The sequence below is a fragment of the Arvicola amphibius genome, chromosome 17, assembly GCF_903992535.2.
Source record: "Arvicola amphibius chromosome 17, mArvAmp1.2, whole genome shotgun sequence".
Taxonomy (NCBI): Eukaryota; Metazoa; Chordata; class Mammalia; order Rodentia; family Cricetidae; genus Arvicola; species Arvicola amphibius.
In genome coordinates this window covers 24497930-24511782 of record NC_052063.2, presented here as the reverse complement: position 1 = coordinate 24511782, position 13853 = coordinate 24497930, and the positions used below count along the sequence as shown (strand labels likewise).

The 13853-nt window shown below is 39.4% G+C and overlaps 1 protein-coding gene across 9 annotated transcripts in view; it reads right to left on the bottom strand.

Moving 5' to 3' along the window:
* Nucleotides 1-13853, bottom strand: part of Osbpl8 (oxysterol binding protein like 8) — a 126394-nt gene that overhangs the window by 30047 nt on the left and 82494 nt on the right. For all 9 annotated transcript variants that reach the window (XM_038314591.1, XM_038314590.1, XM_038314592.1 and 6 more), the window contains 4 exons: nucleotides 9233-9310; nucleotides 6514-6615; nucleotides 2413-2616; nucleotides 654-738 (listed from right to left, as the gene is read on the bottom strand). In XM_038314591.1, coding sequence (XP_038170519.1) covers nucleotides 654-738; nucleotides 2413-2616; nucleotides 6514-6615; nucleotides 9233-9310 — 469 coding nt within the window. The remainder of the gene's footprint in view (nucleotides 1-653; nucleotides 739-2412; nucleotides 2617-6513; nucleotides 6616-9232; nucleotides 9311-13853) is intronic.

The following is a 13853-nucleotide window of genomic DNA, read 5'->3' as shown; positions in this document are numbered from 1 at the left end:
TTGAAGTCTCAAGTCTATATTTTAATATAAACAGTAATTCTCTAGTATTACAAGAGTCAGCACTAGAAGGTTTTAAAATTTCCTACATCAAGCTAATCTAAACTATAAAGTGTGACAGTAAAGAACAAATGCATTATCACTTAGAAAGCTATTAAGGTATGATGCGTGCGCGCACACATGTGTGTGTCTGTGTGTGTGTGTGTGTGCGCGCGCGTGCGCGCATCTGCGTGCATTTTGCTCTCTGTATTATTTGCCAAATGAGTTGTGGCTCTGGCTCCAGGGCAAGAGTGTGTGTGTGGATCATTGTGTCATGTGCTCCATAATCACTGTTGATGCAGCGACAGCTCACAGGTTGAATGTTCTCTTAAAATGACAACGTTCAATGAATTACTACAAAAAAATACTACTAAGTCCCCAAAGCACTGCGTCAGGGGAGAATGAGAAAACCCGAGCTGCAGACACCATCCAGTTACACGTGTCCTCCTATTAGAGTTCTTTGTCTGCAGAGCTAGCAATGTAGTTTGCAGTTCACAAAGTTTATGGTTACTTGCTTCAAGTGTTCTAAAAAAATCTGATTTAATCCAAGGTTAACACAAAATAATATGTAAAATAATTCCTGAAAGATGAGAGCCAATCCACCAAAAAATACTTACCATCTGACTCTGAGGTCGCTCGGATAATCAAGTAACTGCTAGGTAAGGGTTGAGTTATGGATCCAACTGCTTCACCCTTTGGGCCCTTAATAAGAAAACAGATGGTACAGGTACAGGATAAGCATTGAGATAGGCCAACAATAGGTTAGTTTTATTATTTCTATCAGATATGGGTTATATCAGGCACAATTATAATCTAAAACCAAATCAGTTTTAATTACATGTTTTAAGAATACCAGTTTTAGTATTCAAGTATTCTCTCCTAACAAATACAAGTAACCCTAAATAAAATTGAACAAATGATAGTATTTATCATTTAAATATTATCTGTACATAGTGCTCATATACTAAAGAAAACCTAATATATAACATACTGATACAATTAAGGAGAATTCCCATTTTACAGATTTTACTACGTAAGAATACTGTATTTCTAGAAGTTTGAAAAAGTCACTGAAAATATAATTCATTAGATAAAGGGAAAAGAATATTGACTGGGTCTATGGAAGAATCAACATTCACTTTATCGTAAATTACTATCTGTTTTAAAGACTGATCACAAAAACCTTCAAGAAAGAAAAGAGAATTGCTTCACTGACTGTGGCTATTAAAAAAATTAAAAAGCAAACAAACACTAAGACCTAGAATCAGACGATCTGGATTGTAATCTTGTCACCTACTAGGAAAACTACTACAGGATCCAATCTTATCTGTACTAGGAGAATTCTACATCCTCCTAGGTATGAGGATGAAATAACAGATTCCATACAACATACATCATCTGTGGGTTAGGTTCTTTGCTCTGTGGTTGGTCCACACATGTTGTTCATATCATAGGAAGATCTAAAATTTACCATACTAATACATTTTTAATTCTAACAAGAATTTTCATTCTATAGGTATCACCAGAAGAGAAATACTAGGAGTCTAATTAGGTAGCTGGACATTTAATCATAATTCACTAGTAAAAAAAACCAGAATTCCAAAACAGAAATAATTCTGTAATCTTAAATTTATTCCTCAATGAATGTAGACTACAGTAACAAAACTCCCAAATCCTTCCCAGGGACATCAGCACTCTCTGGGTAAACAGTTAGTCCTTTAGTCAAGGTGAACATAATCATCCCAGAGACTAAAGCAATGATTGATCTCACTGTGAAAATTTAAGATTTGGTGATTTGATTAATGTAAGCTATATTGTTATTTTTTGTAGAGCTCTTTGACCATTAATCAAAGAATACATTTCTGTTTTCCTCCTTATTTCTGCTGCTCCAGCATTCAGGGACCATACTAATACCTTCAGTTATAAAAACATTAGTTCCCTGTCTTTAAAGAAAGCCACATCTCATAAGACCAAATAGGGCAGCTTCTCACATATCCCCATCACTACAGGGAGGGCCACAAAAATGTGTCAGTTTTTGTTCCAGGCTGCCATTCAGATGAAGAATAAAAATGCAGTCAACATTACACAAAGTTACACAGAAGTAGCAGGAACCACAATTAATAAAAAAATATAAATTTAATCTTCAGTAACAAAAGAGAAAACAAGATCCAATACATTGGGAAAATGTTCTCGGGAAAATTGTTTTAGGTCCTAAAAATACGCAAAGGCTCTCTGTCGCCCAGCTGAGCACAGAGCCAGAGGACAAATGCAGCTGCGGGAGGCAGGAGCAGGTCCAGGAGTTCTGGCCAAGGACAGAAGGCGTCTGGTGGACCCCTCCCTCCCACTGTCCGCTCTTCCCCACAAGAGCTCACGTACCTTCACTGCCCAAATAGACTGCTCCAGAGGATGGAATAGCTTGAAACAAAAGCCATCCTTTTTTGATGGACGTTCAATAATCTCACAAGCATTCAGAAGGACTGTTCCAACCCACTGGCCATTTTTTTGTGTTTTATAGATCAGAAGCACCCCAGGTTTCAACACACACCATAACTTGGTCCAGCTCTTTAGGGTACCACGAATCTACAGAAAAATATATTTATTGTAAGATTAATATCTGCTTCTCTTTCTAGACTACAGAATAAGAAACTGAATAACGACTACTGGGACACTTTAATCTTGAGTTATATTACACATACATCACACTGAACAGGTCTGTAGTGAAAAGGTTACTTCATGCATACTGTGCAGATGAATGTAGAGCTGACATGGCTCCTGATTCGGAAAAGCTCGGATTTTCATAAAATAGTAGGCCAAAGCTTCAAAATTATACATTAAGTACAAACCTAACCTCCTAGATCACTTCAGGCATCAATAAAATAAACTTCTAAAGTCCTGAAATTATTCTTTTGGTAGCAGTTGTTACGAATGTAATTTGTGGGAATAAATGATTATTCTGCCTTTTTAAACTTTCCTTTTCTGAACACTTTTGGCACAACCAAGACATTTCCTAAACATTTGGTAAATAGTACGAAGAAGAAAGATTCTCTCCCAAACCAGAGTCTACCTAGCTCCTACAACTGCCCTCCTTAGGTAACTGTTCCCAGTCGTTACCTCAGGTGTGCTATATAAATGTGTAGGAGGAAGTCTTTAAGTGTAAGCACATTACTTATTTTTATGAACTGTTCCTTATCTTAAGCTCCATTTCTGTCAATACCTTTAGCAAGTTTATCTATCACTTTCTACATCTGTACTCTATTAAAAATTGATAATAGGCAATTCACTGGCTTCACAATGCTGAACCTTTACTAGTTGCATGTACATGAATTATGAAATGAATACAGGACTCATTGAGGAGCAAAATGGGCAGAACCACTGTAACTCCAAGATACAAAAAGTTAGGGACACTCTGGAGCCAGGAATAAAAAGAGAAAATTATTAAGAAGAGGAGTATGCGTGTGCGCGCGCGCACACACATCTCTCTACATAAATGAGATGGTAAGCCGAGAAAAATCAAAGGAAAGGTAGCTGCCCTGACCTAACATCCTTGGTCTTGGAGATGTGACAACAGAACAGAGAGTCAACTGTCAGAAATGAAGGTAAGGCCAGCCAGAGTCAGGGGTGAAGATGTATGATGTAGGATTCCCTGTATGCTATGAATATGTTTTATTGCCATTGGTTAATAAAAAAGCTACTTCACTGTAAAAAATCAAGTGTTCAAAGGTATGTGGATTGATATCTGGGTCTTCAATTTGGTTCCACTGGTCCTTCTGTCTGTTTTTATGCCAATACCAGGCTGTTTTCAGTACAGTAGCTCTGCAGTAGAGTTTGAAGTCAGGGGTTGTGATGCCTCCAGAAGTTCTTTTATTGTACAGGGTTGTTTTGGCTATCCTGGGTGTTTTGTTTTTCCATATGAAGTTGAGTAACATTCTTTAGAGGTCTGTGAAGAATTTTGCTGGGATTTTGATGGGCATTGCATTGAATCTGTAGATTGCTTTTGGTAAGACTGTCATTTTTAATATATTAAATTCTACCTACCCATAACACACCTTTGAAAACCTGATTTTTGACAAAGAAGCAAAACAATATCAAATGGAAAAAAGAAAGCATATTTAACAAATGGTGCTGGCATAACTGGATATCAACATGTAGAAGAATGAAAACAGATCCGTATCTATCACCATGCACAAAACTCAAATGGATCAAAGACCTCAACATAAAGCCAGCCACACTGAACCTTATAGAAGAGAAAGTGGGAAGTACACTTGAATGCACTGGCACAGGAGACCAGTTCCTAAATATAACCCCAGCAGCACAGACACTGAGAGAAACAATTAATAAATGGGACCTCCTGAAACTGAAAAGCTTCTGTAAAGCAAAGGACACAGTTAACAAGACAAAATGACAGCCTACAGAATGGGAAAAGATCTTCACTAACCCCACATCAGACAGAGGTTTGATCTCCAGAATATACAAAGAACTCAAGAAATTGGACAAAAAAAAAATGGAGTACAGATCTAAACAGAGACCTCTCAACAGAGGAATCTAAAATGGCAGAAAGACACTTAAGGAAATGCTCAACATCCTTAGTCATCAGAGAAATGCAAATCAAAACAACTCTGAGATTCCATCTTAAGAATGGCCAAGACCAAAAACACTGATGACAACTTATGCTGGAGAGGTGGTGGGGAAAAGGGAACACTCCTGCATTGCTGATGGGAATGCAAGCTGGTACAGCCCCTTTGGATGTCAATGTGGCGATTTCTCAGAAAATTAGGAAACAACCCTCCTCAAGACCCAGCAATACCACTTTTGGGTATATATCCAAAGGATGCCCAATCGTGCCACGAGGACATATGCTTAACTATGTGCATAGCAGCTTTGTTTGTCATAGCCAGAAGCTGGAAACAACCTAAATGCCCCTCGACCGAAGAATAGATAAGGAAATGTGGTACATTTACACAGTGGAGTACTACACAGCAGAAAAAATGACATCTTGAATTTCGCAATTGGGAGCAAATGGATGGAGCTAGAAAACATTATTTTGAGTGAGGTAACCCAGATCCAGAAAGACAATTATCACATGCACTTACTCATAAGTGGTTTTTAATCATAAAGCAAAGAAAACCAGCCCACAAATCACAATCCCAGAGAACCTAGACAACAATGAGGACCATAAGAGAGACATACATGGATCTAATATACATGGGAAGTAGAAAAAGAGAAGATATGAGTAAATTGGGAGCAAGGGGACCTTGGGAGAGAGTCGAAGGGGAGGGGAGAGGCAGGGAGGGGAGCAGAGAAAAATGTAGAGCTCAATAAAAATCAATTTAAAAAAAGTGGAAAAAAAAAAGCTTCTTCAGCCTATAGCTGGGCAATATATAGCCAGGCTATATCGAGAGAGTAGGCAAAGTCAGGAAGACAACATGTAGCTATGAAGGAGACAGGCGCCAGATCCTCACCAGTAAGCCACAGCCTCGTGCCGAAACACAGAGTAATAGAAATGGGTTAATTTAAGATGTAAGAGTTAGTTAATTAGAAGTCTGAGCTAATAGGCCAAACAGTGTTATAATTAATATAGTTTCTGTGTTATCATGTGGGTCTGGGTGGCTGGTAAACAAAGCAGGCGGGAAACAAGCAAACAGCCTCCTGTTTCAAATGTATACCTATATAATCCCAGCGTCTGAGATGCTGAGGCCAGAGGACTGCCATGTGTCCAAGGCCAGTCAGGGCTACATAAAGCAATACCTTGTTTTAAAATAACAGAGTGGGTGGGGAGATGAGGCAGAACCCTTCCATCCTAAGGATGTCTGGGGACTTGGAGAAAATATGGAAAAGAGCTCTGGGAAAGAAAACAAGTGGGATCCGGAGCTTTGAGAAGAGATAAGGTAAATTGGAATTTATTTTCAGCACAAAACCGAAGAAAACCCTTGCAGAACTTGAGCTGTGTACAACCGTGATTAGGACTCTCAGTGTAGTGGAAAAACTTTTTCATAGGTTTCTAGGAACCACTGGGTAGCAGCTTTGCTAATTCCAGAAAAAAAAAAATCTTTAGGGCTGTGGAAAATGTCGGACACTAATGCTTCCGGGGTTAAAGATTCCCAGAGCTACCTCTCTGGTGAGCCTGGATGAGGAAAAGGAAACGGAACAGCAATGTGTACTGGACAGTGCTTCTGAGGTTCAGCTTTCATATCAACTTGTCCTCCTTTTGTCCTAGCAATACAAATTCCAATCTGCAATAATATCAAATGATAAGTGGAACAATAAAATATCTTAATAATGAGGTACAGTATGCAACATAGTACCACGCTAATCAAATGTCTTTTGAACAGAATCGCTGTCTGTACGTGTCCTTGTGAAGATTGGCACACAGGACACAGAAATACCTTCCCTCCCACTGAGAACCTAGCTTTTGTTCTGTCTCGCACTTTCTCATCCCAGTGAATAAGCTCTCTGCGAGAGTTCAAACCCAAGCCTGACCTTCAGCCAGTCGGCCATGACAATGACAGAAGGGTCTGTGATGGTGCTGAGCAACTCCTTCGTGGCTCTCTTCTTCTCTTCACGGTAATTTTTCTTTTGTACCTAATTTAACATAGAAACAAAACACTCAGTAGAGGAAACAACTTCTTAGAACTCCAACACTTAGGATAAAAAACTGGACAGGAGCTTTTGACGGCACAGGCAGGGGTCTGGTTTCTGGACAGCACTGGTCCAGCCCTCTGTATCATGTTAAATGACTTTTATCCTTTCAGATACACACAACCTGTAGAAATTCACAGCTTCTGTGTTTTTAAAAACAAAGAATCCATTTGATTTGTTTGATTTTGGTTTTGAGACAGGGTTTCTCTGTGGAGCTCTTCTGGAACTCAGGGATCTGCCGGCCTCTGCCTCCACTACGACATTTGAGTAGCACTGTTGGCTTTGGGTCTTTGGTTTGTTTTGAGAGTTTCTATGTCTACCATATTCTTTCACCTGTGCTAGAGGATCCCCAGCTCAAATAAAATACTGAGAGCACTGACACCGAGTGCATTTGGTGAACTGTCATCGTAAACTCCTATCTATAACATTACTTCATTCAATCATCACAATTAGCTTTTCAAGTAGAAGAATTATTAGCTTTATTACATTCAAGAACACTGAGGTAGAGACAGCAATGTGCCCAGAATCACACTGCTATCAAGGTGTGAAGCCTGATCCAAACCAAGACAGACTGCCTTCCACAGCTGCGATCTAAAGAGCCAGGCTGTTTTCCTAATGCACTTTTCCTGTTGAACTCGTCTTAGCTCCTAGCTTTGTTTATTACCAACAGTGCTGCGACTGCTCCCAAATGGAAGTTGTGACCTTTCATTTTACGAAAATCTAAGACTGAAATAAATAAGAAAAACAAGAGATCAATTTGTTCAAAATATTAACCATTTTAGTTTTATAGGTAAATTACTTCTATGAATTAACCGAAGAAAACAGAAGTGAACTAATAGTTTTATTATTGTTTTGTTATCTGAATGGAGGAAAGAGTAATAACCTATTAGTGTCTACAGTTTTTCCTTAAATAAGATAAAAATCTATCAAAATTAAATTTGAGTTTACACGCACATAATAAAGTTTAAGTGTTATATACTTCTACTGCCTTAGACTTAAAGCCATTTTATTTTTTTGAGACTTTACTTTTATTTTGTATATTGGTGTTTTCTTCCAGCCCACAAGTATGTCTGTCGTATGTATGCAGTGCCCGTGGAGGCCTGAAAAGGCCCTCAGATCTTCTGAACAGGGCCATGTGGGTACCGGGCACTGAACTCAGGTCCTTTAAAGAACAGCGTTGCTATTACCCACTGTGGTCTACTGTGAGACGGTCAATGCAGATGCACACAGGGCCAGCCACAGAGCACAGATGGACGAGATGGGTCAGCAGGTGCCATACCATGGAGAGCATGTGTCCTGTAAGCTCCAAGATCTTGGCCATTCAAGAAGGCAGCCCCAACGCTGCACATTTCTCAAGAGAAATTAGAAATCTGGACTTTTATTGTCTCAAAATTTAAAATGCAATACAGATCAAATAAAAAACATACTCCTATGGGTCTGGTAGTTGGCAAACTAATTTAAATGGATGCCAGCAGTGTCCACTGGGTGCTCCACACACAATGGGTGTCACGCTGTTGTTGAGGCTGGGAAGGGACACTGCTCCTGAGCCTGTGCTCCAGCCAGCTGAAGCCAGAAACAGCCTGCTCTCAACAGTCATCAAAAATCATCATCAGCTGACCTCACACTATAAAAATAGGAACATTTTGCCTTTCCATCCCTCTGGAGTTTTTTCTTCTCCCTTTAGAATCATACACATAAATATTTTGTATTAGACCACTTTCAAAAGCACATACTAAGCACAATGTGATAGGATCAGGAAGTTCCTGAGAGTTTCATAGTAACACCAGACGCTATACCTGTAAAGTTCCACCAACACGACTGTCCAAACATGAGCTGAACAAGATAACTGTGGTGATATCTTGTTTGTGCTCTAACAAAGAAAGCTTGCCTGAAGATCAGAGGGCAGAGCTAGCCACTAGTTAACCATAGAGGTCAGGCAGTGATGGCACACATCTTTGATTCCAGCCCTTGGAATCTCATGCCTTTGATCCCAGTACTTGGGAGGCACAGCCCTTTAACCCAGTACTAGGGAAGTGGAGAAAGGACTATAAGGCGGATGGAGACAGGATTTCTTGCCCGTTCAGTCTGAGGATTTGCAGAGATCCCTTTGGGCTAAGGAATTGGTAGAGATAAGAAGTCTCGCTAGTGGCTGGCTCCTTCTCTTATCTTTCAGCAAAACCCAATATCTGACCAATTAGAATTCACGCTACACAACACCAATTGGCATGTAAGGGGTGGGGGGGGGACGACAGAGAAAAACGTACAAGGCCTCAATCCCATACAAACAACTATAGGCAACTGAGAAAACCCAGGATTAGAAGAGGTGGCCCTCTTCAGGGAAAAATACCTCAACTGGCTTTCCAGTGCCGAATGGACAGCCTTGAAAACACATTTACGAATGACACTGGCTGGACTGAGTAGATTATATTTTGGAATAGATACATATGCATGCAATAATAATTAACAAAAGAGGCCATGAATTTAGGAGAGCAAGGAAGGACATACGGGGTAGGAAAGGGAGAAATGTCATTATAATCTTAAAGCAAGCACAGAAACCGACCTTGAGAGACTCCTTCTTGGTGAGTTTACTCGAACTGGAACTGTCCTTTTCTGAGCCATTGTAAAGTTTAGATTCAGACTGAGATGGAAGTGAAATACAGGGATGAGAATTAAAACTTACATTTATTTCACATACCACATAAAACGTAACGTTACGTTTCTTACACGCTTCCCATTTGCTGCTATGGTTTAAGCAAATGCAGATTTTCAATAGAGGTTTTCCCTAGTTGGTATTTGTGTTATGACACATACACAAACACACATGCTCAAAAATTAATCTGCAATGTGAAGTTAATATTTCTAAATTTTATACTCTGTTTCTCAGATCATTTTTAAAAAATATACAATTATTCAGTTATTCTTAGGATAAAAATTGCCAGAGCAGTGTTAAAGTGACCGCTGAAAAGTGCTAAACAAAAGAGGAAAGTTTCATCAGACCGACATATAGACAACCCAACCCCAGTCATCTGCACAAACTAAGGCTAAGACACTTTAGCTGTCCGATGTTTCGACATCAACACTCCCAGGCTCTGTGCCTCCCACCTTTCATTTTGTCATTAACTATTAAATTATGGTTATCATCAAATTATTAATGACAAAAATAATTAATTTAATGATTAATAACAAAAATGTAGGTTTTGAGTTTATAGTTAATAGTTATTTAATCTTCATAAAACCTTAAAAATTGAACAGCATGGTTTTATATTCATTTCACATGATCAAAAATCATGTAAGGGGTTGATTAGTCACAATCATTAACACATCAGTAACCACAACCCAGACCTCCCAATCTAGTGCCCGTAGTAATCTTTCACTACAACGCAAGTGCATACGCTTGAAAGCCATTTCTATAAATCTTCAAACAACAAAATCTATCTGCTTCTTCAACATCCTATAATGTTTCATTTTTACCATTGTCAGACATAGGAAAACATACTAGCATTCTTAGTAATACTGTTAGCATCAAGGATTACATGGAACTTGATCCAAATAGCAGCTTTTAAATGTTAAACGACCAGACCTGCAGAGTATCACTGACTAAAATCAAGGATAAAAACATTTGAATATTATTCAGTGATGATGGCCAGTGGACCAGCTGAAGAAAATGAATGAGTTAAGCATTTTTTGATAAATCAATGGAACGAAAGTGTCACTAAAGTTTATCTATCTTCTCCGTACTACAAACACTCCTGGTGGTTGGCATGAAATACTTTACAGAAGCGGGGAATAAATGAGATTACGTTGATGGTAGTAAGGAACAGGGAACAAACTGCAAATACTTTTCAATACAGAAGACAGAGACCAACCTGGTTAAACTTTTATGTTGCTGACCTACTATTTACAAAGTACTGTGTTAAGCACTGTGGACCACTTCAATTATGCACCACTTCACTTCATGCTTAAAACAGCCCTGAGACAGCAGAAGTAACCCCTCTACTAATAAGAAGACTATATCTACAGATTAAATATATTTCCCCAGATCATACAGACACCAAGTAGATAAGCAGGACTTCGTACCTCATTCTGAGCCTCATGTTCTCAGTAGTCTCACTGTTTGTTTATTGCTTTTCAAAGCTCTTCATACAATGCAGCAACCAGAATCAAATGTAAAACTTTCTTTATGAAAAAGAGAATTTTTTCATAAACATGAAGTTGTATGTGTCCCCAACAACTCCAAGTGACAAGATCTGGTTTGGTTATTATAAGATTGCATTGTCATATGAATAAGCAGACTAGAAGCATGTCCCGTGAGACTGGTACATCAAGATACACCTTCAGCAGGCTCTGACAGTACTGTGCAGTCTAACTGTGGGGAACAATGAGTCAGCAACCATTTTCCTACCCAAACATCACTACCTCAGCTTTCTGAGCCAGCACACTACTTCTCTTCAACTTTGGTATTAGGGTTGAACCTATTATGTCCTCTTGCATGCTAACAACTGCTCCACTGTAGGAGCTACACCTACAATCCCCCTTTTCTGTTTTTACATTTCGAGAAAGGGCTTTACTAAGTTGCTCAGGATGGCCTTGAACTTATAATCCTCCTGCCTCAGCAGGCTCCTAAGCAGCTGGAATTCCAGGCATGTTCCACCAGGCCTGATTCTGAATTCATAGACCCAAAACATGAACCATCTTTGTTTCTTTGTTGAAAATATTCACTGTAGTAGGCTTCTCTTCCTGCATAAACATGACTGCTTTCCACAGGATTTTTATTACTTAGAATTTCTTGAATCTGTTAAATGGCTTTAGAATGCTAGCGTGCCTCTCCCCCGCCCACTACTCCTATGGCCTTACAGGCAATGCAACTATAAGAAGTTATTTATCTCTTAGTTCTTAGTGTCCTGATTAGTAAAATATCCTCATTTACTGCTAACTCACAAGGTTGCTTTGGGGGTTAATAAGGTAACACATATAAAGTGTTTAACATAATACTTGGCATACGCTTTGATTCAAGTTTCTAATTATATTTTAGATTGCAGATGTAGTTAAAATCCACCTTTCAGAGTAAGGCATTAAGGTACAAAATGTCTTGTGATTTCCTATAGAAACTACAAAACACTACATTCATAAGGAACAATAGTATGTCACTGTGATTACAAAGATATTATGGGTTGGAAAGAAACTTTAAACATTGAGGTAAGCATATCTTTTGAAAACAGGAGGTAATAACTTATGAACTGCTTATACGTTTATAGATGTTGGAGGATCAAGTAAAGGGATCTGTATTACAGAAACCCCTTATCCTAGCAACAAGATTCCATTTATCTTACTATATAAGTTACTCATACTGGCCCTTCCCATCATGGACATAGACTGATTAAAAATTCATTTTGAAAATGCTGTCTGAGGGGTGAAGAGACGTCCTGGCCTTTAAGAGCACTGGCTGCTCTTCAAGAGAAGCAGAGTTCAATTCCCAGCCCCACATGGTGGCTCATAACTCCCTGTAACTGCAGCTCCAGGGAGCCCACAGCCTCCTGTGGCTTCTTCAGGCACCTCACACGTGGTGCACCGGCACACATGTAAAACACCTACACACACTGAAATAAAGTAAGTTTTAAAATTTAAATTTATTCCCCCAAATTACTTAAATAAGAATAAAAATACCTAGGAACAAATTAGCTACTATAGATCTCTTGAAAAACAGCAGAATAAGTGCAATGTTACTAATACAAAAAATTATCCTGTTAAGAGATATTCTCTCTAAGCTCTGTTTCTCCAGGATAGGGTCACATGCAGCCCAGACTGCTCTTCAATTCACTACATTTGAGTTGTTTGACAGGGCAGTCACTAGCCACATGTAGTTACTGAACATGTGAGATGTGCCTAGCTAATATAATGGAGACTTTAACTTCCTATTTAACTTTAAACATCAATGCACTAGATACTCTTTTATACAAAGCACAGGGGTAACAAGGCACATGTCTTACGCATTAGTGTACATCAAGGGCTGCAGAGTTTGGTTCCGTGGCCCCTTTTCTATTTCTACAAGCCACACAATGATGGCAAGTAGCAGCTGTGCCACATAGGTCTTTGTGCTTATGTTTTATAGCTTCTGAGCAGTATTTCTGTTACACCAAACATTCAACAATTCTGGTAGTAAGTGCATAAAGACAAGCTTTGCATTTCTAGCAATGGTGCTTAGGATACATTTTTCTTCAATGTTGAAAAATTGCAAGTCATAAGCCGAGTGGTGGTGGTGAACGCCTTTAATTCCAGCACTTGGGAGGCAGAGGCAGGTGGATCTATGTGAGATCAAAGCTATCCTGGGCTGCAGAACAGAGTTCCAGGACAGCCAGGGCTACAAGAGAAGCCCTGTCTCCAAGAACAAAACCCCCAGCACAAAAGCAGGTGATATAAAATGCCCAGGAGAGCCTAGCACACAGTACTTGGACACAGCATCTGCATCTTAAGACGATGGACTATGAGACAGTGCAGAAGGAAGGGGAGGTTTTCTGGATCTATCTTATTGTTTGTCTTCCTGGAAACAGGCCATAAAATAAATCTAACACTTCCCTTCATGAAGCAAATGCTCTCCTATACTTGGAGACAGTGACACCAAGAATCCCACCACAAGCATTACCCTCTCTGCTATTTAGTTTCGGTCAACTCGACACAAACTGGAGTCACCTGGAAAGAAGGACTCTCAACTGAAAAATTACTGCCGTCAGATTGGCTTGTGGGAATTTTCTTGATTAATGACTGATACAGGAAGGTCCAGTTCACTGTGGGCAGTGTTACCCCTGGGCTGGTGGTGCAGGCATATATAACAGAGCAGACTAAACGAGCCAGTACGCAGCACTTTTACCCCCACAGTTTCTTCTTCAGTTCTTGCCTCCAGGTTCCTGACTGAGATCCTGTTCTGACTTCCCTCAAAGATGAACTCTGACATGTGAGCCAAACACACTCTTTCCTTCTGAGAGCTAGTGTGGTCAGTATTTTGTCACAGCAATTAAAAGCAAACTAGAACATTCTATTTATTTATTCATGTGTTTATTGCTCATTTATTTTATTTATTTATTTCTCTGGAGCTGGGAACTGGACCTAGAGCACAGCACTCCAGACAAGGAGTGCATAACTGGTTTAGATCTCTAAGCCTTTCGTTGTTCTTTCTGCTCAACCAT